This window comes from Dermochelys coriacea, chromosome 3 (assembly GCF_009764565.3).
Source record: "Dermochelys coriacea isolate rDerCor1 chromosome 3, rDerCor1.pri.v4, whole genome shotgun sequence".
NCBI classification, from domain to species: Eukaryota; Metazoa; Chordata; order Testudines; family Dermochelyidae; genus Dermochelys; species Dermochelys coriacea.
In genome coordinates, this window is record NC_050070.1 from 161,917,923 (window position 1) to 161,945,482 (window position 27,560).

General features: G+C 43.6%; 1 protein-coding gene across 3 annotated transcripts in view; it reads left to right on the forward strand.

Moving 5' to 3' along the window:
* Positions 1-9,405, forward strand: part of TLR5 (toll like receptor 5) — a 53,338-nt gene extending 43,933 nt beyond the window's left edge. For all 3 annotated transcript variants that reach the window (XM_038395822.1, XM_043511716.1, XM_038395824.2), the window contains exon 3: positions 5,651-9,405. In XM_038395822.1, the coding sequence (XP_038251750.1) occupies positions 5,651-8,234 (2,584 nt within the window). In that variant the 3' untranslated portion in view covers positions 8,235-9,405. The remainder of the gene's footprint in view (positions 1-5,650) is intronic.
* The last annotated feature ends 18,155 nt before the right edge of the window (positions 9,406-27,560 follow it).

The following is a 27,560-nucleotide window of genomic DNA, read 5'->3' on the forward strand; positions in this document are numbered from 1 at the left end:
TCATGCAACATACTCCTGGACCACTTCTGAGTTTGTCTGTCAGCCTTCGTTGCCCATCACAGTTTAGCCATGTGGAGATTTTTAACCATTTCTAATTTACAGCACAATGCCAGTCATCTTTACTGCTCTAGCACAGTGTATGGATTGTTTCTTACTTCATTTGTTATTGCCCAACTCTTGCAGATTACCACAGCCCCTGCCAGACTGTTGCAACTGACCTTTCTTCCTTCAGCTCAAACATCCTCCTAGTAATTTTAAATTCCTTATATCCAAGTTAGCCCAGTATGTTAAAGATGAAAAAAACACCTGAAACATCTTCCCCTATCTCCCCTTTATCTGTAACGATCTGGGATGTTTTTCATAGAAATGCCCCAGTTACAGCAGCATTCATGCAGCTCCAGGACAAACTCACAATGTGTCTAGCATTAGAACTAAAGAAAAATCTTCCAAGCCAACAGTAGGGCTAGGGAGACAAGGTTGGTGAGGGAATATCTTTTATTGGACCCACTGGTGTTGGTGAGAGAGAGACATTTTTTGAGTTACACAGAGCTCTTCTTCAGGTCTGGGAAAGGTACTGAGAGTTTCAGAGCTAAATACAAGATTGAACAGATAGTTTAGCATAAGTAGTTAGGGACCATTCAAGGCGAAGTGGCTTGTTAACACCCCTGTCATAGGACAAAAAAGGGGGTTAGTGAGTTACAGATTGTTGTAGTAAGCCATAACACCAGTGGCTTTATTAAGACCATGATTTTTAGTGTCTTTCAAAGTTACGAATTTCAGCTCCCAGGCTTGTCTTTTGAAAGTGTTGTGATAGGTCTGACCTATCAGTTCTCATCCTCAAAGGAAACTTGCCCAATATGCAAAAAGTAAACATGCTGATGAATGCTGAATCCGCACAAAAGTCTTGCCAGTATTTGCAGGCTCTGGGAGATATGCAAAATTTACCCTGCACTTCTGACAACATATGTGTTTCTTTTCCTGTCTAAAAAAGTGAGCAAACATTCTCAAGTATTGGCAGGGACAATGTGAATCCAAACAGGATGGTAACGTCCTTCCCTGATCTAATTAGCTTTATTGGCAACACTTGGCAAAAGCCATCAGGTCTGCATTGCTTAAAATACAAAACAAACTTTTGAACAAATGCTTATATAAGATATATAGATAGATAGATAGATAGATAGATAGATTAGATTAGATAAGATATATATCTTATAAATAAGATTTTTTTAAAAGAAGGGAATGATGAGTGCTTTGCTTCAGCGAATCTAACCCTTTTTTTAGATTAGCTAGTGCTCCTCTCAGTGTCCCTGCCCTTCTCCCCCCAGTGGGATTTCTTCATTCATCAGATGCCCTTAGGAGAACACTGAGGTTCTACAAAGGGCCCAGCATACTGCAAAATTCACCCTAAAATTACAGTCAGCAAGAGTGTTTCCTTCTGTCTACACTGGGAAATCTTCTAACCAGTTTTAAAACCAGTTCACCTAAAATGAGGGTTTATCTACACCACTGCGTGGGGGGGTTTATCTACACGCCTCACTCAGGGGTGTGAAAAAACACACCCCTGAGCACAGCAAGTTACAGCGCTGTAAAGCACCAGTGTAAACAGTGCCCTCCCAGCACTCTAAGCTAATCCCCTCATGGAGATGACCACACTCGCACTTCAAAGTGCTGCCATGGGAACGCTCCCACGGCAACGCTTTGAAGTTTCGAGTATAGCCATGCCCTAAGATATGCAACTTCACCTATGTGAATAGCGTAGCTGAAGTCGATGTACTTAGATCTACATACTTCACTGCGGTAAGTCGACAGCTGACGCGCTCCCATCGACTCCGCTTGTGCTGCTTGTTCTGGTGGAGTACTGGAGCCAACTGGAGAGTGCTCAGCAGCTGATTTATCGTGTCTATACTAGGCACGATAAATCGACCCTGCTGGATCCATCGCTACCCACCAATCCGGCGGATAATGTAGACAAGCCCTGAGTTTCAAAAACTGCTTAGAGCTGTAGAGTAGGCCAGTTTTAGGCTAAGGCAACCTGATCTGTTTTTACTGAGCCAGTTTAACCCCTGCTGAGAGGGAACTCAGAGCCTGGAGCTGGGATATTGAGATGAAGCCTCAACCTACACACACATTGGTTGGTCATAGGGGCAGGGGTAGGTGAAGCTCCACTTCTCATTATAGAAGCTCCCTTCCTGATACACTGAGAGCAGTATGGTGGGAGGACCCATCTGTTATAGCTAAGGATACATTGCTCACTACAACATGGCTTGGGAGTCACATGAGCCTCCCCATTCCCAACTTCCCCGGTCTCAGTTTTTTCTTTATTTCCTTCTAATGCCTAGGCAGGAAAACAAAATGAAGTTTGGATTCAAATGTCTAAATCCTGCAGCCATGGATCTGGAATGTTCAATGCCATGGGTCTCATAATATATTAACCAGTTACCTAATCCCTCTTCTCAATAAGGCTGGTGTGGATATATAGCCCAAATAACTGTCCCAAGTACTGAGGATTTCTGCAAGGTTATTTTGGTGCAGGAACATGTTTGCCCAAAACATCTTGGGTGCTCAGATACTATCCTGATGGGGCCATATAAGTGCCCAAACAGATTTTTTTAGGTTAAAATTCCATCTGTTTTCAAATCTCACTCTAGAGACATGATGGATCACTGGCTTCCTTCTAGCCCTACATGTCTGTGTAACCTCATTATATGGATTGATGTGGTGAGCATTGGTCTGTCAGTAAGTTCTACATACACTAAATCTTTGGTCAGATCGCATTGTGCCAGTAAAGGGCAAAGAATGGATTCTTGTTTCTGCTTCAACAACAGAAAGAGTAGCCTGGTCTATATTTGGAAATTGCACCAGTATAACTAGCTCAGTTAAGGGTGAGATTTTTTTTTTTACAGACATAGTTATACTGGTATATCCCATATTCTGGACACAGTCATACTGGTATAAAGGTATTTTACACTGATAGAACTTATTCCCCTTTCACTATGGGAATTTATTCCCCTTCCAGTATGCTATATCAGGGTATGACTATATTGAAAGTGCTGCAGCATAGACACTAGCTACAGCAATGGAAGGGTTTCCCATCGCTGTAGTAAATCCACTCCTTTGAAAGGCTGGAGCTAGGATGATGGAAGAATTCTTCCATCAACCTTGTGATGTCTATACCGGGGCTTATGTTGGCTTAACGGCATCTCTCACATTGTGAATTTTTCACACCCCTGAGCAGAATAACTAAATTGATCTATGTTTTAGGTGTGGATCAGGCCTCAGTATATGCACATACACGCTAGGGAGTTGTACCAATTTAACTATCACAGTATAGTCAAAGCAATACAAGTTTTATCTGTAGACAAGCCCAGAGAGACAGAACTTTCCATGCTGTGCTATCTTATTTCCACTCCCCCCCATCCCACTCATGCATACTTTTCAGCTCCCTATAGAGATAAAGCTGATGCAGCCATTCATTTAAAAATAGTTGGACTCCTAGTGAAATTTGCAAAACGCTGTGGATTTTCAATTAAACTTGCTCCAGCAACACACAACCCCAGTCAGTTTTATGGCTAAACATATAAATTTTTACTGATCCTCTGTGCAGTTTTCCATGATATATTGTATTAAAGGAATGCTATCAGCTACCTCTAGATTTAGATTATGTAGATTGTTTTGCTAATAGAAAGAACCTCTGGTATAAGGAGTGGTTCTGAACTGCTCCTTGTGACAAGAGTGAATGGAAAGGTCGCTTATTGTCATCACTCTTGCAATTCCACACAAAGGTCCAAGTTTTCAGGAGGAACTGGTCCCATGAAAATATTGAAGGAGCAAACAATTTATCCATTAGCCCCTCCCTGCAAGCAGACTCGAGATAAAGGCAGGATTGTATGAGGACACATGGCCTGATGGATACCTCCTTAACGTCTGATAGCTCGGATAAGCAGCCAAACTATAAAGAGTTAGAAAATTTTTCTGATGTAAAAATTAGATTTCTTTTTCCATCAAAAATTGCCCCAGTTCCCCTTCATTTTCTGAGATCCTCAATCTGAACCTGTCGCAATTCACCTATTGCTAGATTTAGCATAGAATCTTGAAATAATTTACTCTCCCTGTGATGCTTCTGGGCAATCTGTGCCATTAGTGAAACAGTACAGTCAATCGATAATAACAATTAATGGGATTGACCTACTTGTTAATTACTGGCTCAGGGCCTCTCTTTTTCTCTATAAAGTAAATTTATTTAGCAACCACTAGATGGCCAGGAGGGATTTGGTTTGACAAAAACTTATGCTTATTAAGTTTGAACACATTAGGCTGTAGGGTACAAAAATTCTTACTCTGGTTGTTAGCCAAGCAAACATTTCAGTGAATGCTTTTTAGAAAGGAGAGGCAGGTAGTTGCAATCTTAGTAAATACATATTTTAAAAAAGCATGCAAGTAATTCTTTTAGTGCAGACAACTTGCTCTGTCTTATGCAGTAGGCAACAATAAGGACAGTGATTGCTCTGAAGAGATTACAGTTTAAAAGAGAGATGTTTAGCTGACAGGATGCCTGAAGAAATCCAGAGTGGGGAAAACTTTGAAGTATACATCAGTTAGATGCATTTGTTACATTCACACATTGCTATACAAAATCTGACTGTCTACAGTACATCAAATGTAACCTTTTAATAAGCAGTAGGCTGTAAACAGTAGATTTGTCTCACACAATAAATCAGTGACATTAATACCATATGCTAGATCTCTTGTGAGCTTCATCTGTACTGGAAAATATTTTAAGATGACTTAATAGCAATAAGAATGATTACTAAGGACTATTTAATTACGATATCCCCCTCATCAACCTCTTTCCTATGTACGCTTTTAAAGCATTGCTCCCACCATAAAAAACAACTTCACATTACTGGAATAGTCCCAGAGATTCTGAAACTCCAAATGAGCCTTTTCCTTTTAAACCTCCATGGCTGACTCAAACTCTCCTGTGTTAAATTCAGAGTAACTCCGCTGATGACCAGAAATTTCATGGGTGCTCCAAAAAGAAAACACACCATTTTTTTAAATACTGTTTCTGGAAGGGCCTTGTCTGTGAGACTATTGTGACATGTCATTGTTAGCCATTGGAATTGTCTGACCTAGCCCTGATAGCAATGAGGAGTGGGGAGGAACATGGCAGTGATTACACTGTTCAGAAGGGTAGGTGGATATCTCAATACTTGTGTTAACCTAAAGCCTCTGACCATACTATCCAAACTTTTAAAAAACAGTCTGGCTAACTTTGAATAAGGTATGAGTTTCAGGCTAATGTACCATTGTTGTCTCATCAGTGGTGCAACTGTTAAATATTTGAACCAAGATTTTCAAAAGTGACCAAAGATTTTTGGGTGCCCAACTTAAAATACTTTGCATGGAACTTGATTTTCAGAGTGGGTTGCTCACCAATTTCTGGAGCCCATCCACTGAGCATCAGATCCCTTTAAGGTGTTTCAGATTGTATACTCAAAAACACATGCACCCAAAAGCCCTCATCATTTGAAAATCTTGGCCTTGGTCTTTTATTCTATTGCATTAAAACTTTGCTACAAAACTTCATTGGTCAGACAGCCAATTTTATATTTGGTTCTTACAATTTTCTCTCTCTCTTTTCATGCAGCATCACAATGTTACATCATCTAGTATTTCTCTTAGGAATGTCGCTGGTAGCCAAAGAAATATTTGCTGCAAGCTGCTGTTCCCAAGGCCAAAATGCCTTGTGTTATTTTTGTAACCTCACTGAGGTTCCACCTGTGCTCAATGATACAGTTGTACTCCTGCTAAGTTTCAACAAAATCAGGCAAGTGAATGCATCCTCTTTCCCTCTGCTGGAACAGTTACAGATTTTGGAAATTGGAACCCAGTTTGTCTTTCCTGTTACCATAGGGAAAGCAGCTTTTAGGAACCTGCCAAACCTTCAAATCTTAGATTTAGGAGGCAATAAGATACTTCATCTGGATCCTGATGCTTTTGTGGAGTTGTCAAATGTACATACACTCCGGCTATATCACAACAGTCTTCAGGAGTCCATTCTGGAAGAAGACTATCTTCGAGATATGATCTCCTTAGAATATTTGGATCTTTCTGGAAACAAGATCAAAAGCCTTCGCCCTCATCGCTTATTTTACCATCTAAAATCCTTGCAAATTGTGGACCTGAAAAACAACAGGATATCCAGCTTATGTGAAGGAAACCTTGATAGCTTCCAGGGAAAATTCCTCATATTGTTTATTCTTAATTTTAATAAGTTATATTACTCAATTTCTATGGACTGGGCCAAGTGTGGAAATCCTTTCAAAAACATAGCCCTGGACACCCTGGATCTTGGCGGTAATGGCTGGGGTGTAGATATAATGCAACACTTCTGCACAGCTGTGAATGGGACTTCAATTGTTTTTTTGAAGCTTAGCTATCACATAATGGGTCCAGGATTTGGCTTTAAGAACTTCCGAGATCCAGACCAAGATACATTTGCAGGGCTAGCAAGAAGTGGCATTCGCTTACTGGATATTTCACATGGTTCTATTTTCTCTCTCAATCCTTATGTATTTCAGAGCCTTGGTGATCTGGAATTGCTGAATCTTCACAGCAACAAGATAAATCAGATCCAAAAGCAAGCATTTTTTGGCCTGGGAAACCTAGGAACTCTCAACCTGTCATATAACCTTCTGGGGGAGCTGTACGATTACACTTTTGAGGGGCTTCAGAATGTGATGCATATTGATTTGCAACAAAATCATATTGGAGTAATTGCTGGGAATTTGTTCAGGGATTTAAGAAAGTTAAAGATGGTGGATCTTCGGGACAATGCCATTAAAACTCTCCCTTCTTTCCCAGCCATGATCACTCTTCATTTAAGTGACAATAAGCTAGTATCTGTAGGTAACCAGAGAATAAGTGCAACATTCCTTAACTTGGAAAGAAACAGATTGGACAATCTGGGTGATCTTTATATTCTTTTACAAGTTCCAGATGTGCAGTATCTCTTGTTAAGAAAAAATCGTTTATCTTATTGTGTTAAAAGTGTTGATGTTATAGAAAATAACCAGTTAGTCTACTTGGATCTAGGAGAAAACATGTTAAAGCTTGTGTGGGACAGAGGTTTATGTTTGGATGTGTTCAGGGCACTTTCCAAACTAGAGGTGCTCCACCTGAATAACAACTACCTTACTACCCTTCCACAGGATATTTTTAGTGGTCTAACATCATTAAACAGACTTAATCTAGCCTCCAACCTGTTGTCTTATCTTTCTCCTGGTGTTTTCCCTGAGAGCCTAAAGACACTGAATATGTCTGAAAACCAACTTCTTTCACCTGCCCTTGAACTCTTCATGACTTTGAGTGTCCTGGATATAACAAATAACAGGTTTTTCTGTGATTGCACTTTAAACACCTGGACAGCATGGTTAAATCAAACCAATGTGACCTTAGCTGGCTCAGAAAATGACACATACTGTGTACTCCCATCTGTTTTCACAAGGGTTCCACTTTCTTCAGTGGCACTTGATAGCTGTAATGAAGACGAACTCCACAAGCCTCTACAGTTCTCACTGTTCATTTTCACTTCAGTCACTCTGATAATGTTCTTAACAGCAGTCATTATTTTTAGTCACTTTCGGGGGACTTGTTTTGTCTGGTATAAGACCATCAAAGGTGCTCTGCTAAAAGAACGTAAGCAAGCAATAGATACAAGTGCATATAAATATGATGCCTATTTATGCTACAGCAACAGAGACTTTGAGTGGGTCCAAAATTCATTGCTAAAGCACCTGGACTCTCAGTATTCTGAGAAAAACAGATTTACTTTGTGCTTTGAAGAGAGAGATTTCCTGCCTGGGGAGCAACAGATCACCAACATCCATGATGCCATTTGGAACAGCAGGAAGACTATTTGCATTGTGACAAGGCAGTTCCTCAAGGATGGGTGGTGCGTGGAAGCCTTTAATTTTGCCCAAAGCAGATACTTTTGTGACCTGAAAGATGTCCTCATTATGGTTGTGGTTGGGTCACTTTCTCAGTATCAGTTGATGAAATACAAACCGATAAGAGTCTTTGTGCAAAGGAGTCAGTACATGCAGTGGCCAGAAGACCATCAAGATGTAGAATGGTTTTTAAATAACCTTTCTCACCAAATTCTGAAAGAAAAAAAAGTGAAAAAGCAATCCAGTGTTATAGAAATGCAAACTGTAAGGACAATCTCGTAGTTGGGAGGGTTGTTCATGGTTCATATTATTAGTGCTATAAAACAGACTTTTGTAATTACATTTTTGCTTGTGGCTTGACAGTTACTTAAATATTCTAAATCCATTTCCACCTGTGGCATGGCAGGAAAGAAGTATGGGCCATGCTTCAGCTTTCCCTGACAAACGCGTAGAATATAACTTCCTTGGTTTAAGTTTTAATAAACATCGTGTCAGCTTTAAAGTCACCAGCAAATGGAATTAACAAAATTCAATCACTAGGAACTATAGCCCATATTTTCAAAAGAAGCCACCAATTATGGGTGTCTCAAATTTTGGGTGTTCAGACTGGGACACCATGGATCTGATATTCAGAGATGCTGAGCGCTCACAGGTCCCCATGACAATGGGAGGAGTGAGTACTCAACACTTATAAAAACCAGATGCATATTATTGCAAGTGAGGCACCAAATTTATAGGATACTTGAAAATTTGGGTCCATGTGCTGAAAGCCCCCACTAACTAAACTGAATGGGCACATTAACTGATGGCAGTGCCACATTAAGGTCTTGCAATGTCTAATCCTACCATTCATCCCCTACTCACAGAATGTTTTAGTGGTCATCATCCTTGCTTGTGATGTTGCATGATCAAGATGGTGTAGGTGTGTGTGTGGGGGAAGTCATGTACATGTCGCTCACATACAAACACACACACTATTGGGTACCATTTTTCACAGAACAACAACATTTTGTAAAGCCACACCACATAGTGTTCTTTTTTTTTTTTAAAGGGGGATTTATCTCTTCCTTAAAGCCAGGCTTGGAAGGATCACATTTTTATCAGTAAATGTCACTAAACATCAATTTCACCATACATGTACAAACCAACCCAACATTTCCATTAATAATAAATGACATTTAGAAATAGGCCAAGAAAGAAAAATGCTGCTTGAGAACTTAATAGAGTTTGATTTAAGGATATTTACTTTGTATATTTTGAGATGTGATGTTGATATGTTTGAACAGTTATAAATCTTTAATTTTTTGAGATCAATATCTACTGTCATTAAATAATTACTGCATGCCCCACCCAGTTGTCTGATACCCTCCCAATTTCCCACTACTGTGAAAATTTAATTGGATAAAAATAGAAAAAAATGCTTAAAAATAAACATTGATCTTGTCCATTGAAATTATAAAAACAAATTCTGCCAACCCTACTTACAGTAGACACTGAACAAATAATATATAGAGGTAACTAAAACCTTAAACACTACATGAAGGTCATATTCTAACCTTGATCTTTGGGCACATATCCCACTGCCATCACCAGGAGAGCCTCTGTGGCTTGAGGATAGTGTGTATATCCCTACATTTATAGCCCCACTTGGCCATGAACTCATTGGTTGAACTGTTCCTGGACCTTGTGCTTTCTCAGCTCTATGACCTTTTAGCACCAATTTCAAAGATGCTTTGAAATGTATCACCTTTTGCCACTGTAATTGCTGTAATATGGTTCATATTTACTTTTTCCCATGTGATAAAACAACAAGCACAGTTTGCCTAGGACTTTGAGATTTAGCTGGCACACTCACAGCTCTGGATTATTACATACCTTAGACTTTGCCTCCCCCAATGTGCTATTTCTGCTCAGTTGTAAAACTACTGTAGCCACCCTAAGTTACAACTGCTGCTGTTTTCATGTGAAGATTCTTCAGCTTAGCTGCATCAAGGACTGAGGTGGATAAAGACCTTAGAGAGATTTGAACATGCAAAATCACTGAACAAACTTGAAGCCAGTCTTCTGCGCAGTTTACCTTACTCTGCAGGCTACTGTAAGGGAATGCCTTGCATTGGATGGCATGTGGAGCTCCTTACTTTATCACAACACCTACTTTACTATATTTCAAACAGCAAACTACCTCAGTGACATGAGCATTGTAGTCAATAGGCATTCTACAGGCCTCCCTGAAGCAAGCGTTCCCAGCCTGCACCCACCTTCTGAGAAGGGGAAATAAGGATCATTTCAATATCAGTTGAGTAACTGTCTGCACATCTTTTTCCGGATCAGCTCTGAGGCTGCTTCTGCTCCTGTTGAAATAGTCGACTCGACTCACTAGGACCTGGAACTGACAGTATGCATTTAGAAAACCAAATTTTAGAAGTGATCAGTTTGCATGATATCAGTATTGTAAGAATTAAGGCTGGGGTTCTCAAATGTGTCAGAGAGCGTTAAGAGGCCCAAATCCTGTTCAAATACAGGAGGGCTAGGGCTGTATTTCCCTAAAGAGCCTTTGAAAAATCCCGGACTAAAATAATTCTTGTCTTTCAAAAATTATAACTATTTCCAAATGCTTGATTTGATCCGCCAGTCTGCAGGGTACATTTCAATGGCAGTGTGACCCTGGATGCATTGTTATGAAAACTAAGCCTTTCTTTCGAGTGTGAAGCATTTCAAAGAGAGAGAGAGAGTGTGTGTGTGTGTGTGTTTGTTTGTACATTAATTCAATTACAATGAACAAAAAGAAAAATATCAGTATGGGCCAGGGAGAAACAAACCTTCCATTATTGAGTTATGAAGAGGCCGGAAATGGACTTTGCTTCATAAACTGATTGGTCAGTTAGGCCTCATCTGTACACAGAAGTTGTGCCACTTTAATTACATTGGTAAAGTTAATGCAGTACAATCCCTTAGTGTGGATGTGGTATAAAGGTGCTTGTTCCAGTACAGCTTACGCCTATATGGGAAGGACTTTTATACCAGTATAACTGTGTCTACACTAGGGGTTATACTGATATAAAAACTTTGATTTAAAAAAAAAATCACACCCCTAATTGACAGTCATACTGAAACAAAACCCGTGTGTAGACTAGAATGGTAGAGGATTTTTGTCAGTGAGAAAAAAGCTGGTGAAAGTAGATTGTGAATTAGGCTCATCGTCCTCTAGGGGGCATGATTGGACTGGATAACATCTAGGACTTAGGAAAATTGTTCCTAGTCAAAAGCATTGCACAATAGCTATTTACATGTAGGATTGACAGGTTTCAGAGTAGCAGCCGTGTTAGTCTGTATTCGCAAAAAGAAAAGGAGTACTTGTGGCACCTTAGAGACTAACAAATTTATTAGAGCATAAGCTGTAGCTCACGAAAGCTTATGCTCTAATAAATTTGTTAGTCTCTAAGGTGCCACAAGTACTCATGTAGGATTGAAGAATTTTCATAATGAATGTGCCACATAAAAAGACTTGAAAAGGAGCTTGCTGCTCTGGCCCATCACAAAACCCTTTGTACTTTCTACAGCACCTGTGCCTACACTTAATTTTGTTAGTTGTACTGTTCTTGTAGTGCCCTAAACACATCTGACAATTTTTTTAGTGAAATATTTACAGGTGTCCCTGTGAGGTAGACGTTATGCCAAGAAATGTCTCACATTAAACTTTGACTACAGCAATCTCACGGGCCAGGACATTCTTCTTTCTTTCCCTTATCCCACAGCTTTTCACTTCCAGCTCAAGTATTAGGAGCAAGTTTGAGTCTGTACCACAAAATTCATATCGAGGTCTAGTCTGTGAACTTCCACAGATGGTGGGTAAGTAGAAGGGTTGGATCTGGACATTTGGATCAGCCCATTGTAGAGATATCTGAGAAATTCATATTCAGGTTTCTGTTCCGACACCCTATCAAATTTGGGGGTTGGATTTTGGTTCAGAGTTATCTCCAGTTAGGCCACTGTTATGAACTTGTAAAAAGTATTTTTCATAAGAATATCGCAGCACTTAGAGACACCTGCCTGTTGCAGCTATCCCACCGTTCACTAGGATTGTGGGTTCTACCCCTTCACCCACCCTCTGCCTGTCTTGTCTGTTCTGATTAGAAGCTCTTTGGAACAGGAATTGTCTTTGTGGCTTGTGTTTATACAGCATCTAGTGCCATGGGGTCCTGGGCCCGGATCAAGTTTTCTAGGTGCCAGAGTAATACAGATAACAATTGGCAGGTGTGGACATGACATGGGTGGGACTTACCAGAGCCTATCCACCTCTTTTTCTCAGCTTCTCTGAAGTGCAAGATTCTTGATTGTCTCATCTCTGTGCATGTCCTGCAGGTCAGAGGTGGATACACAGCACATGAATTTACTTATCACTCTGGCTCTAGAAAGAGAAGACTTTTAACATTTCTCAGAACTGCTTGAGACGATAAAAGCCCTTGGGATAGATTCTATCTCCCACTCCAGCCCTTATACACCATTCCAGCAGCACACAGGAATTTGAACTGCATTACGAAGGGCTGGAAGAGAAGTTCTTCCACCATAGGCATAGCATAGGGCTAGCATAAGCAGCCCTACTTTGGCCACTCATAAGCTCCAGTGCAAGGGGTGTGCTTGGGGTCGGAAGGGGGTAGCTGTAGTACATGCTGCTTTCGAGATTCTGAGCTGCTCCAAACTGTGGTGCATGCCATAAGCAGCCCTCAGGAGGGTGCTATAAATTAGAGCACAACCACCTTTGCCCTGCCCTTCCCCTGGGCTGTAATTCTGTGCTGCACCTTCCCAACATCAGTCCAGGGCCGTTCTCTTTGGCTTCCGCCACGCCCTTTGAATTGTATACCACACCCCAAGCAGAAACGTTTTCCTGACAAAGTTTTTGTGGCCTTGAGTGCTTCGGGTTCCTTTTGCACCTTGGGGTGTTCCAAAACTGGAAGTGGCTGATGCCAGGATATTTTAAGTCATTGCTTTAAAGTTTCTCTTTTTTCACAAACAGTCAGCCATGCTAATACTTATTTCCTCGCTAGCTTGTTAGGAGAAAGTTGCACGTGAGTTCTGGGATATCCACATCCCTCTGTCTACAGAGGAAGCCAAACACTCCCCTTTCCTAACCACCCAAACTACTGCAGGCTTTAGCCCCTCACGTCTCCCTGTGAACAAATACAGCTTCCCAGGCTAATGGACCTGCAGCCATTACAATGAGAAGATTCTAAGGGAAGACCACATCAGCCTGCTCACAGGGGCCCCTGATCAACTTCTGTATGCAGCCTCGTCCTCCTCCTCCCAAAGGCATGGGGGATTGTCAAGAAAGAGCCGTCCCTGCACCCTTTATATTACCCTTCTAGCAGGAATCACCAAAACCATCCTGCGCAAAAAAAGGGGAATGAGTATGTTTGATGAATTAAGCCCATAAATTGAGCCGCAGCCCCATAGCTATTGACTGGATTCCCTTTAGGTTTGCTAGGAACATTACTGCTCTATTAGTACTCTATAGCTCTTTCGTTAAAGATACACTCATCACTTTTATTCACATCACTTGATGAAAGACATGAAGTCATTGGAAAGCATCCAGAGCAGGGTAGTAAAGTGTGACACAGGCTCTAAAACTTACTATTATGGCAGAAGCCACTGAATTTATTTGCGGCCGCAGCACAGAGAAGATTTAGTGGACAATGACTCACCTCCATAAACTACAAGTGGAGGCAGATAGAGACGAGCTACACTGAAACTCAGAGCATCCCCCTTGCAAGGTGCTTTGTAAACGTTAATCCTTGCCAGGAGAAGTATTATTTTTCTGGTATTACAACTGGATACATTGACACTGAGTGGTTAAGTGATGTGCCCAAGGCTGTTCAAGGAGTCTGTAGCAAGGCTGGGATTGGCATCCAGGCATGCTGGCTCCAGGGCCTGTCCCAGGACCTGGCAGAGTTTCTGAGGCCATTGAAGGAAATCAGCAAAATATATGTATAATGTACAGGTATAATATGGTGAAAGGATCCTTTCCCACCAATATGCATAATGTACAGGGCAAGGTATCACAAGGCCACACATTGCTCTCAGTTGCACTGGTGCTACCCCACTGAAGTCACTGGGATTGCTGAAGTGCAACAGAAAGAATTTGGCCCCCAGGTACTAGAGATGGCAAAGACCTCTCACTGTAAATCATATAGTCCATCATTTGGCTGGAGCAGAACTGTCCTCTACATAATGACAGGTTTCAGAGTAGCAGCCGTGTTAGTCTGTATTCACAAAAAGAAAAGGAGTACTTGTGGCATCTTAGAGACTAACAAATTTATTTGAGCATAAGCTTTCGTGAGCTACAGCTCACTTCATCGGATGCATTTTTTCCACCAAATGCATCCGATGAAGTGAGCTGTAGCTCACAAAAGCTTATGCTCAAATAAATTTGTTAGTCTCTAAGGTGCCACAAGTACTCCTTTTCTTTTTGTCCTCTACAGTATTTTCTCCCATCTCAATTTAAATGTCCCAAGTGATGGAGGTTTCTGCCACTTTCCCATGGGTGACTATTCCACATTTTAATAGACTTTAGGAAGTATTCTCCTTGTTCAGCCTAAACCAGAGATGGGCAAACTACGGCCTGAGGGCACATCCAGTCCGCGGGACCGTCCTGCCTGGCCCCTGAGCTCCCCGCCGGGGAGGCTAGCCCCTGGCCCCTCCCCCACAGTCATGGCGCTGCATGGGCAGCACTCTCGCCCGCTGTCCCTGTCAGGCAGCGTGGCAGCATGGCTGGCTCTGGCATGGCAAGGGGGTGGGGAGCGGGGGGGGGTTGGATAAGGGGCAGGGGGTCCCGAGGGGCAGTTGGATGGGGCGGAGGTTCTGGGAGGAGGAACCAGGAAGCGGGGAGCAGGCGGAGTTGGATGGAACGGGGTACCGGGGGGGACAGTTAGGGGCAGGGATGTGGATAGGGTCATGGCAGTCAGGGGCCGGGGTCCCAGGAGGGGGTGGTCAGGGGACAAGGAGCTTTGGATGGGTTGGGGGTTCTGAGGGGGGGGACGTGGGGGGGGCAGGGCCAGGCTGTATGGGGGGGGCTCAGCCTTCCCTACCCAGCCCTCTATACAGTTCTGCAACCCCGATGTGGTTCTTGGGCCAAAAAGTTTGCCCACCCCGGCCTAAACCATGGTTTCTGTCATTGCTACCACCAGGGGAGCTGCACTGGTGTGAGGCCACTGATAGGAAAAAATACAAGCACAGACAAGACCATAAAGGGGGACAATGCCCTGCCTGCACTTTGAGATCTCTATGTATGCTGCTCAACTGCACAGTCCCTTTTTTGCCATTGTGTCACATTGCAAATTCATCTCATTTGTTTTTTTCAGCATTACTGCTCTGCTGAGTCTCCCTGCCAGTGCCTGTGAATGCCTGTGTTTCCGATTACGTTTCCCACCATCTTTTCATGCCACTTGGATTATTTCACAGTAGCTTTAACATGCTCTCTCCTGCTGGAACTGTGAATTCATGCAGCCCAATTTAATCATCAAAACAGGAACAGTATCTGGCAAAATACTTACCATTTTGCACAAAAAACAAAGCACAGAAGAGTGGTAAGAGATTTTCAGGGAAAGGAGGGAATACACTGCAAGTGGGAGAGAAACAACTCCAAGGAGGTTTCAGAGTAGCAGCCGTGTTAGTCTGTATCCGCAAAAAGAAAAGGAGTATTTGTGGCACCTTAGAGACTAACAAATTTATTTGAGCATAAGCTTTCGTGAGCTACAGCTCACTTCATCGGATGCAAGGATGCAACTCCAAGGAGCAAACTCAGAAGCCAGGGGGCTCACTATAAGGCAGAGAGGGTACACATAGCTCTCCAAACACCATGTCACATTTAAGGGGACTCTCTCTTAACCAGGTGTGGGTTCTGTGCCAAGCAAAAAGGAATGGAGACAGGATACTTTCTTAGGGCCTGATCCAGCGCACACTACCAATCATAGTGCATTAACATGATGAGTGACTGGATTGAGTTCAATGGGATAATGATAATTCATGGTAGTAAGCACTATGCTTGGTAGCAACTGTTTGCAATTGATGCCAACCCCAAGCATTCAAAAATCACGAGTCAGGCCTCTGAAAATCACGAGATTGACTTAAAAAATATTAGTTGTTTTTTTTTAATTGGGTCTCATTGTATGTACCTTCTGGTTTCTGAGCCTTTAGATTGCATTCGGGTTACATTTTCAAGGTTTTCTATGCAACCCAAGGGCTTGAAACCAACTGTTTTTTAAAACAACAATGGAGATTCTCACATAATTACAGAAATCCAGGAGCTGGGACTTTCAGAAGCCCACCAACTATCACAAGACTCACAATACAATTGTGAGAGTTGGCAACACTCCCTGTACATTGAATAAAGAGGGGGTTTGTGGGGGTGGAGGAGAGCTTTCAGAATGTGCTTAGACTCCTCACCTTTGTTTTGTACTGTTTATTTGATGTTAAGTAAAACAGCAAAGCATGGTTCCTGTATTAGAGGAAACCCGAAAGAGAAGCAACAATATTAAGTCTCCTTCAGCAGAGCCAGTTTCAATTGATGGCCTCTACCAGGTCTACTATGCTGTTCCAGAGGGCTAAACTTTTAAATCTCAATGTCTCAGTCACCTCCTATATTCAAACACACCTCAGAGTGTGCAAAAGAGTCTGTCCATGTGTGCACAAGAGCTGTTTGCACATGCAGTTAGTAATCCTTTGCTTACTTGCACAAAAATATGTTTTGCCCCTTGTAAGGATGCCCTGAATAGCTGGGTTCTCAAAGTTGTGTCTCTGCTGCCCCCCTAGTGTCATCCTATGGGACTTCACAGCTACAGCAAGGATAGAACTCTGCTCATTCTAATCCACAAGCATGGGCCTCCCCGAGCTAAAACAGAATGACTTGTAGCTGTTGAGTATTAAGGCATATCATCTGAGATATTCTGATTCCTCTCAGCAGAGTGCAGCAGTGCACAAAAACACCAGTCCCTAAAGTACATTGCATTACATATTGTGGGTGCACCTTAGGCACCACAGGTTTAACATATGGCATAAGGTCGTACTTTTACCAAAGTTAAGAGCGGTCACCAGAACGTGGTCAAGCCTTTCCCCTTTGTACAGAAATTGACAAAAGGGGCATTTCCCCATCTTACTCGCCCCTTTACTTTTTGTATTGTACATGCCTAGTGTGTTGCATGCTAAAAATAAGTCTTTCCTATCCCATTATGCAGAAGTCACTGCAGGTATGACGTGAGTTATTTTATAGTGCAAAGTTTGACTATCTAGTCATAGCGGAGCCCATTTGTTTTAGAGGCAGGCTTTTCCTTCCTTTCGGCGAGCCTATTGTTTGCCTTTTCCATTTGTATTAAAAATAAAATCTTTGAAAACTGCAAGTAAGGAGAAAAAAAACTGTATTCCTTCTGAAACTAGTAATTTTCCAAACAGGAAGGTTAGCTCTTTCCTGTTTAGACATTATGTCCAAAGAAAGGAAATTGGGATTTTAAATTGTAATAATAATTACATAAAGCAGTGGTATGTAAACATTAATAAGTATCAAAGACGGTTGTACTGTTTATTTAGTGTGTGCTGAATGGTATCGCTTTGTTTCGAGTTTTTGTTTGTTGGCCACTTCATGGGCGTTACACACAGATGTAGATTCAGGAGCAATGATTCCTCTAGTTTGATCACTGTATGCTTCACCCAGGCTCTCACAGTATGAGGGGGGCAATATGATGCTGCCTCAGATCTGTGTGAATTACAGCACAGAGGGCAAATGTATGTCTTCTGCAATGGAGCCAATAGGAAACAAGGTTAGAAAATGACACTGATATGGCAGAGGCTTTCAGAACACAGAAGAATGTATCTGGGCTTCACATAATTTTAATGCTGACAAAAGGGTGAATATTTCAGTCCACATTTGTCATCACTGTTCATAACAATGAGCTGGCAACTGAATTTTACTACTGAGATATGGTACTAATCAAATATTGGTATTAGTCAAATATTAATAATATATTAATCAAATATTTAGCACCGATGTGGCACTTCTCATCAATAGAGCTCATGGTACATTTTAAAGGTGAGTGCATTTTATTATCCTCCATTTTACATATGGGGGAACTCAGGTACAGGGAAGGGAGGTGACGTGACTGAGGTTACACCCAGCAAATAGCTGGCAGAGATGGGAATAGAACTCAGGTTTCTTTTCCCAGTCCACTGCCCTATTCACAGGATCATGCTGCCTCCCTTAGTCAGCGAGACAGAGAAAGAGAGAGAGAGTGTCAGCCAGCAAGGGGAAGAAACGGAAACTCTCCTGAAATGCTAGTACTATTTATTCTACCTTGTAAGATTTTTTTCAAAGTGTATTTTGATCACCAGGGAGACTGGAGTCCTCTACTTAGCCACAGAATTAAAGCACTTCAGCACCAGAGTGAATTCTCCACGCACTACTCACCAATTTGCCTTAGTCTGACCTGCAGGGACAATTTTCTAGGGATGAGAAGGTAGTTAAGGCTTGGTGCTTACTAAAGCTGGCACCTAGGATGCCAATAGCTTTGGCATGATGTGGACATCTGTCCATTAGGCACTTGATTGGGACGACCAATACCAACTCACTTCATGCAGCCATTAAACACTCATTAGAGAGCAGCCCCTTTGGGTCACTACCCACCTGGGTGAGATTTGAACCAGTGATAAATATTCACTGGGTATGTCTTCCAGCTGACTCTGCCAGCTTTCCTGAGGCAATCCGGTGTGAGAAAGGGCTTTACAGACAGAAACTGAAAGGGGTGAAGACCTTGCTGATGGAAGCACCTCAGAGCACCCAGCTTATAAGCTGTGACAAGAATGTCCATCACTGCCTACCTCCCAGCTGATTGCAGGCTTTGGAAACGTTTCCCTGTGGGTGCCAGGGGGTTAAGCTGCAAGGGAGTAAAAAGAGAAGTAGTGAAAATGAGGAAAAGGACCTAACTCAAAGCAGTAGATCCTAGGCCTGTTCTAGGCTCAATCCTGCTTGGGAGCTCCTTTTGAAATATCAGAGTTGCGGGTGGAGGAGTGTCTGTTTTATTCCCCTCCAAACTTCTCACTGGAGAGCTCAAGGATGTCAAAAATGCATCAGCAATCAAGGGGCTACTTTGAAAAGAGGCCATTTTTTTCAAAACAATAAAAATACCAATTAGGGAATTAAATGGAGAGCGAGTGAGAGTGACAGCATAATGGGGAAGTTATATCAAACTAAAGGAAAGAGAAAATAAGAGGACAGGCAAATATCTGGAACAAAGAACAAAGCTGAACCTTCTTATAGTCTCTTTTGTCTAGAGGTCTCAAGTTCATTAATTAGCTCTAACAGTGACCCTTCTGAAAGCTAGACTTCAGGGCCCACACTGCCACAGCTGCTGTGACATACCAAGGCACAAACCAGACTAGTGAGGGGCTGTATTACCCCTGCCCTGTGACCTTGGGTGTCTTACTTACAGTGTCTTGCTGTAGTAGCTCCCACCTGGACCACTCACAAGCAGCCTTCCAGCATGCAAGCCACACCCTGAAAGTCTGTGTGAACTGCAGTCTGCCAGCTATACTGTGATCTCACCAACCTGGGTTATACTGCAGGGTGACCTGCACTCTTCTAGACAGTACAAATCTATTAAGTCATTTATTCCTTTAAGGGAATAATATGCCAGTTTATTGCTTTAAATAGAGTTGCCCAGACACTTCAACTTAAACACACTGGATTAGATAAAACAGTAGCACAAGTTTATTAATTACAAAGAGAGAGATTTTAAGTGAGTATAATTAATGAGGCATAAAAGTCAGAAATGGACACAGGAAAAATAAAGATAAAACACTTACTAGTATCAACTTAAGAAACGATCTTGGTTGCAAAGCAAACTTTCTCACCACATGCTCCAGAAGGCTACTGACCAAATTTTGCAGCCAGAAGCCCTCCCCCAGGGTCCAACGGCTCTTTAATTTTGTCTTCTCAGATATGGAGAATGAGGTAGGCAGGAAGGGGTGGTTGCCTTAGAGTGTTTGTCCCTCATTTTTATAGTTTCAGTCCTTTTCTTGAAAAACATTTTTAGCTGAGACCCAGGAAACAAAGCGTCTATGTGGAAGGATGTTCTCTGCTGGGTTCTCCCCCCTACCCCCCCATTTGAACTTCCTTTGTTTTCCCTCCTTCCTTGATGACTCTCTTTACTGCTTAAATGCAAATTAAGGCAAGCATACATTCCTTCCTTTGTTTAGGACAGACCTGTCTTCTGCCTGGGTAGGGCTGGGTAGGGATTTGGAAGTGTTAATATCATACAGAAGAATCTGATAACTTCACATACAATGTTGACATTCATTTTACCAGGACAATACTGACCAGCAAATTATGAGTGTTCAAATGATACCTTACTAGGTATACTATGTACAAAGATTATTAAAATAGTGTGTAAAGTGTAACTATTGAGGGGTGGACTCTGTCACAGCTGCAAACTGATCCGGAGTCCTCCCCAAAATCAAGGAATCTTTGGGCATTGTTTTCAAAGACCAGTCTTGAGAAGTTTATAGCAGGGAGCAGAGATGGGGCTGTGAGAAATCCATTACCTAGCTGAGATCCTTTGGTGAGGAGTATGATATAAGTACCTAGACAGATAGTTTTGTAGGAAAAATTTCCAACTCTAGCAATTAGTTTTCCAGTTTGAAGGCTATAGTTGCAAGGAAAGGAGCAAGAAACTTAGAGCCTGATTTTCAGGAGTGCTGAGCACTCACAATGTCATCTGAAGTCATTGTGGGCTGCAGGTGCTAGCAACTCTAAAAATCAAGCTATTGCTTTTTTAAAATGAAAGAGAAGCCCTGACATATCTAGTGGCTCTGATGGCTCTAGATTACATGCAAGTTCCCTCCCAGCCAGATACCTATAGCTGAACCAGCTCCTCTGCTGAGTAGAAGCCAATGGGAGAAGAGGGCACCCAATATTTCCAAGAAGGTGCTTGGCACTTTGTAGGGACACATCTAGAGAGACGAGATGATTAAGATATAGATCAATAAAAGCTAACTAGAGTGACAATATTCACTAGCCTGTACCTTTAAAATTCAATTCAGGAATAATTTGGAAACTGACTTGCTGGAGAACAGACTCTAGTGAGGCACGGTAGTGCCAATTTAGTTTAAATAAAATTGGAGTTCCTTCCTCTCAGTCCCTGAACCTTCACCCAGGTGTCACAGTCATGAACCCAAGCTGAACTTTTTCTAACATTTGAAAAAATCAATTAGCTTTCCTCCCTCTTCCCCCCATTGTTTCTATGTTTGTGCAGTTCTCCTCTCCCAGATTCTGGGGATGGAAATAACAAATCACATGAGAAAAACTTGTCTCCATAAAATCTCCAGTCCCGTGTTAGACTCAAGAGATTCCAATAAGCAATTGGACCAGCACTCTGAACATTTGAGATCCACCCCTCAGTTGCCAGAAGAATATTCTCAGTGTTAAAGCCTAGAGTAAAAAAACAGAACAAAATGGTAACATTGGTGATAACTGAAGCTTCATCATCCAATGGTCATCCCTATGTGTATTCTACACCTAGGTACCATGCGTGCCATATGGCTGAAGCTGGGAGTTTTTCCTAGCAGTGTTCATTGACCCACACATGGGCACTATCTCCCCCATGCTCCCAATCGAGTGTAGAAGGGGAAGTGTGGGTTCACACCTCTCCAGTTCCCTCTCACCACCACATAGTCTGAGTCGGAACCCTGTCCTCCTTTGCTCTTCTAATCTCTAAAAGAGTTTTTGTATATATTTGCTGTTTAGAAATCTTAGTGGTATATATAGTCCAGTATAGTGTAAGAATACCCATCACCCCAAGTCTGGCAAAAACCCTCTTTACCCCAGGGACTATGCCAAGGGTCCCAGGCTTCAAGAACTGCGACACCTGCCCTCACTCCTTTTCCATTAGTGATGAACATCAGTGGGGCCTTTAGTGTCCGAGTGAGATGAACATCTCTGTGAAGTGCATCATTTGCAAGTCCTTCCCATGCAGAACCAGAGAGGCCTGAGAGCTCAGACTGAGGAAGCACCTGATGAGGCCCTGATCTGATCCTGGCCAGGAAGACCCCCTGTACATAGGCCTCAGCTGGCCTGCTGTGCCCCTCTGAGCACATGCCATGGAGCAGAGCTGCTGTCCAAAAGCCCAAGGACTAAGGACACAGGGCTCCCCATGACAGTAAGAAACATTCTCATAAGCATGAGGGCAGATCCTCACAAAAAGCGCATTCCCCTCCCAAGCTGTGCCAGGTTGGGTGAGATGTCTTGTATGGATCCCATGGAACTAGCACCAAAGCCCCCTGGCAACTGGAAGGGAAGGTGAAGAAGAAGAGGAATCAGACAGTGACCACGATACCAGGGCACAAAGACAGGCCAATCCCATCCACGGTCCAGATGTACCACAGGTATCACTTCAGCAATACGGAGACCAGCCAGCTCTGGCAGTTGAACTGGGTTCCTTCCAGTCTCGATGGGAACCCTGCAGACTCCAGGCCATATGGAGACTTTTCTGACACTGAAGGAAATCTTCCTCCCCTATCCACAGTTTCCACTTCTGTCGGACCCAATGGTTCTCAGGGAGGTTCTATCCCAGAGGATGAACCACTTCTACAGTTTCAGGAGAGACTCCCCTTATCTATCCATCAGACAGGGCCTCTGGGAACCAACAGTACCACTGTTTCTGACAGCACCATCATCAGACTCAGAGAAGATAGTCCCACCAATGTCTCCAACCTGGCTCAGAAGCTTGGACAGAGCTGTGGCAACCCTTCCACCTGGCTATGACCCCAGCCCCAGGCTGGGACTCCTGGTATCAAATCCCAAGGGGACAAATAGATCTGTCCTCTGGCCATACCGGGGCCCCAGGGACTCTTATAGCAGACGCCCAGCACCATCACAGGAGTCCTACTGCTCTTCCTCCCCTTGTCTGTTGGTTCTGTTGGTGTATGAGGAAGAAGATGCTGAGCTGGTACCACCAGTTCTGACTGGAGTCTCCTCATCACCGGATGACATGGTCATCCCATTGCCACCTTCTCCACCAGATGACCACCAACAATATCAAGATCTGCTCCAATGGGTTGTGACTGACTTGCAAATCCCGCTGGAGTTGGTCCAGGACCCCCAGCACTATCTCCTGGACATCTTACAGCCACAGGGACCATCCAGCATGACCCTTCCTATGAACCAGGCCATACTGGAATCAGCCAGAATGGTCTGGAACACACCAGCAACATGTGTCCCCACCCCAAAGTGAGCCAAGAGATGCTATTTTGTGCTGGCCAAAGGGGCTTATTTCCTCTTTATACACCCTGCCCCTAATTCACTGGTAGTGCAAGCAGCTGTGGAAAGTGCTCGGCAGTACCTGCAGAAATCTGGTATCATATAAAGGGTCAAAGAGGCTGGATCTCCTGGGTAGGATGGTCTTCTTCTCCTCAGGCCTTCAGTTTCGTATAGCCAACTACCAGGTTGGCTAAATATGACTTTAATACATAAACCAGACTGGCAGAGTTCAAAGACAAACTCTCTCTGGAAGATCAGGCCCAATTCCGGTCTGTGGTGGATGAGGAAAGGCTAGTGGCAAAGGCAGCTCTTCAGGCCCCAACGGCTGTGGTTGACACTGCATCCCAGGCCTTGGCCACAGGGCTGGTCATGTGTACAGACCCTTGGCTCCAATTAACGGGCTTCCCAAGGGAGGACCAAAATACTATTCAGGACCTCCCTTTCAACTAGGTCAATCTTTTCAATGAAAAGATGGATGAGTCTCTGCATTCCCTGAAAGACTCAGGATCCACCCTGAGGTTCCTGGGGACCTACACTCCAGCCTCTAGGAGAAAACATCAAACCGGCCCTTCAGACCACAGCCACCTTCCTCCTGGCTCTCCGACTACCAACATTCACCTGAATCTTCTTGCAAGCGACCGAGATCCCAGCCCCAACCACTACCACATCCTCCCAACCATGGGCCAAAGGCCATTTTTCACATATAGGTCAATACCCACGCACCACCATCAATGCCGCCTACTTTGCTGCCCATCTTTGGAGGCCAACTCACCTTCTTCGGCCACATTTGGAACAAGATCACCATGGACAGTTTAGTTCTGGAGATTATAAATCATGGATATTCCACAGAGTTCCTTTCTTTCTCTCCTCACAAGCCTCCCAAATGGCTCCCCTGGGGAACCCCTCCCACCAATCGATCCTTCAACAAAAGGCAGACTCCCTACTCCACTAGGGAGCAATAGAGAGCAACCCGCTTCAATACCAGGGAAGCGGGTTCTTCTCCCCATATTTCCTTGACACCAAGGAAGGTAGAGGGCAGAGACCCATCCTGGACCTTCGACAGCTCAATATTTTCATCAGGAAGCTGAAATTCAGGATGATTACACTGGCATCAATAATCCCCGCCCTCCAGAAGGGATTGTGGTTCACAGCTCTCAACATGAAGGACTCATATTTCCATGTGAACGTTCACCCATTACACAAGAAATTCCTATGATTCAGGATTGGACAGCAACACTACTAGTTTTGCATCTTTCCTTTTGGTCTTGTGACAGCACCAAGGGTTTTCATGAAAGTATTCTCAGTAGTAGCAGCCCAGATGTGACACCTGAGACATATGATGTTCCCATACTTAGACAACTGGCTTCTGGTGAGACATTTCTGACAAGAAGTTGTCTTTGCAATAGAGACTCTTTGACGCCTCCTTGCCTCTTTAGGGATCTGCATAAACTAAGACAAGTCTGTGTTGTCACCCACAGAGATGTTACATCTCATAGGAGCAACGCTGGACTCGGTTTTGGCACAAACTTTCCTTCCTACAGACAAATTTTATGCAATGAACAGCCTGATAATTTGCATTACCCACAAGCCCTGCACAACGGTGCATCAGTGCCTCTCCCTATTGAGCCATATGGCTACATGCATTTATCTGACACCTTTTGCCAGGCTTCACTTGTACTACCTACAAGTCTGGCTGCACTAAACCTACCGGCTGACTAGGGACCTCATTGACTCCACCCATTCCCTCAGGAGCTCTTGCCTCTTTTGCTTGGTGGTCCAACCTGACCAAGATCATGGTGGGGACCCCCTTAAGTCCTCCCATACCTAGGGCCACCATCATGACGGATACCTCCCTGACAGGATGGAGTGCTCATCTGGACTGCCACGCAGCCCAGGGTATGGAGATACCACAGGAAGCCAGGCTGCATATAAATTTTCTGGAACTTGGAATAGTCCACTTAGCCTGAAAGGCCTTCCTTCCCCTCATCCATTCCCTCCGCGTGCAAATCCTATCAAACAATATCACTGCAGTGGTATATATAAACAAACAGGGAGAAGCAAGATCTCATCTCCTCTGCCTGGAGGTAGTCAGGCTGTGGCGTTGGTGTGTCACAAATCAGATTACCATATAGGCTGCATACCTCCTGGGTATTCAGAACTCCCTAGCAGACAGACTAAGCAGAAGTCTCTACATAGGTCACAAATGGGAAATACGCTACACAGTTCTGACCAACATCTTTGCACAGTGGGGTACTCCCCTCTTTACATCCCAGACTAACAGAAAGTTTCCCATGTACTGCTCCAGGGGGGCTATAGGCAGCGACTCATAGGGCAATGCTTTCTGCTTCCCTGGACAGGTGACCTCCAATACGCCTTTCCCCCTATTCCCTCATACCACAAGTTCTCTGGAAGATTCACTGAGACGCAGTTACCATCATCCTCCTAGCACCCTACTGGCCCAGTTCTGGTTCACTGATCTCCTAAAATTGTCCACACGCCCACCCATCAGAATCTGCCTATTGCCAGATCTCCTGACATAAGACCACGGCAGGCTCAAGTACCCCAAACCAAGCTCATTCCACTCACAGCCTGGTGTTTGGATGGGTGTTGGACCTAGAAACTCATGCTCTGCCTCGGTCCAGGAGATCCTTAATCAAAGCAGGAGAGAGTCAACCAGAACATGTTACTGAACTAAATGGTGCCACTTCTCAGTTTGGGTGCGCCACCACTATTCCCTCGCCACGGTGAGCATGCCAGTTATCCTCAACTATCTCCCTGCCCTGAAAACTCTTAGCTCACTGTGTGTACACCTAGCAGTGATTAAACATGCATAATCTTAATTTTCTTTTTTTTAAATGAAAACAGTGTACAAAACATTTAGCAATTAAGATAACCTGAACATTCGTGTCTTGTATTTTAGCTTGCTGTGTGTACACCTAGCAGTAATTAGCATTTTCCTTCCCCTGGTGGAGAGACACTCTATCTTCACGCCCCCGCACACACACAACAGTACGCTTTATGTAAGACTTGATCTGAACCTTCCCACCATGCCCCAGTGGGACCTTAACCTCATCCTGTCAACTCTCCTAGGGCCACCCTTTGAGCCTCTGGCAACCTGTGCCATGGCCCACCTCTCCATGAGCGTGGCATTCTTGGTAGCCATCACTTCGGCCAGAGGGGTCGGTCAGCTAGTGGCCAGGATGGCAGACTTCTTCCTCCCCAAGATTGTGTCCAAATTCCATATCAACCAATTAAAGCTCTTACCTGTATTTTTTCCAAAACCTCATGCCTCTCCTGAGGACAAGAAACTGCACTTCCTTGACATCAGACACACCCTGGCATTCTACGTGCAGAGAAGCAAGCCCATTAGAAGGTCTCCGAGACTCTTTGTCACTGTAGCAGAAAGATCAAGGGTCCAAGCCATATCCTCACAGAGAATTTCTAAGCGAGTCTAAGAAAGCATACTAGAATGCTACAGGATAGCAAACATTCCCCCTGCTGGGAGTGTTCCAGCTCACCCCACCTGAGTGCAAGCAGCCTCCATGGCATCCTTATCTGATGTCCAGTTGCAGGACATTTGCAAAGCTGCAACTTGGTGATCTGTCCACACATTTACTGCACTCTATGCCCTAACTCAAGCGACAGCTGCAGATGCAGTAATAAGAAGGGCTTACAAGCAGAAATTATAAGCAGGTTTGCCGCCAGCCTCCTCACACCCACCTCCAGGCCAATCACTGCTCACAAGTCACCTACATATGGAATTCACATAGGCAGCAGCATTCAAAGAAGAAGAGGAGATTATTTACTGTAACTGGAGGTTCTTTGAAATGTGTGGTCCCTATCTGTATTCCACCACATGCCCTCCTTCTCCTTTGCTTTGGGCTAGAGAGGGAACTAGAGAGGTGTCGACTTGTATTGCCCCTTATGCCCTCAGTTGGGAGCATGAGGGGAGATACTGCACATGTACGAGTCAATGGACAGTGCTTGGAGAAATTTGCAGACTCAGGAGCATGGCGCGCGTGCATATCCATGTGTAGAATAAAGATAGGGATCTCACAATCTCAGAAATCCTCCAGTTACAGTAAGTAATCTCCTCTTCCAGTGGGGAAAAGGAGTAAATATACACTGTAGCATTGGCCTGTCTCCAAGGATCAAGTGCTCATCTTCAAAAACCCATTGTTGGCATTTGTTGGCATCACAGTTGGTTCCAGTCTCAGCAGATAGATCAAGGAATGAATGAGAAAGGAAGAATAGTCCAGGGATTAGGGTGTGCGCTTGGAACCAGAGAGACCGAAGATCTATTTCCCTCTCTG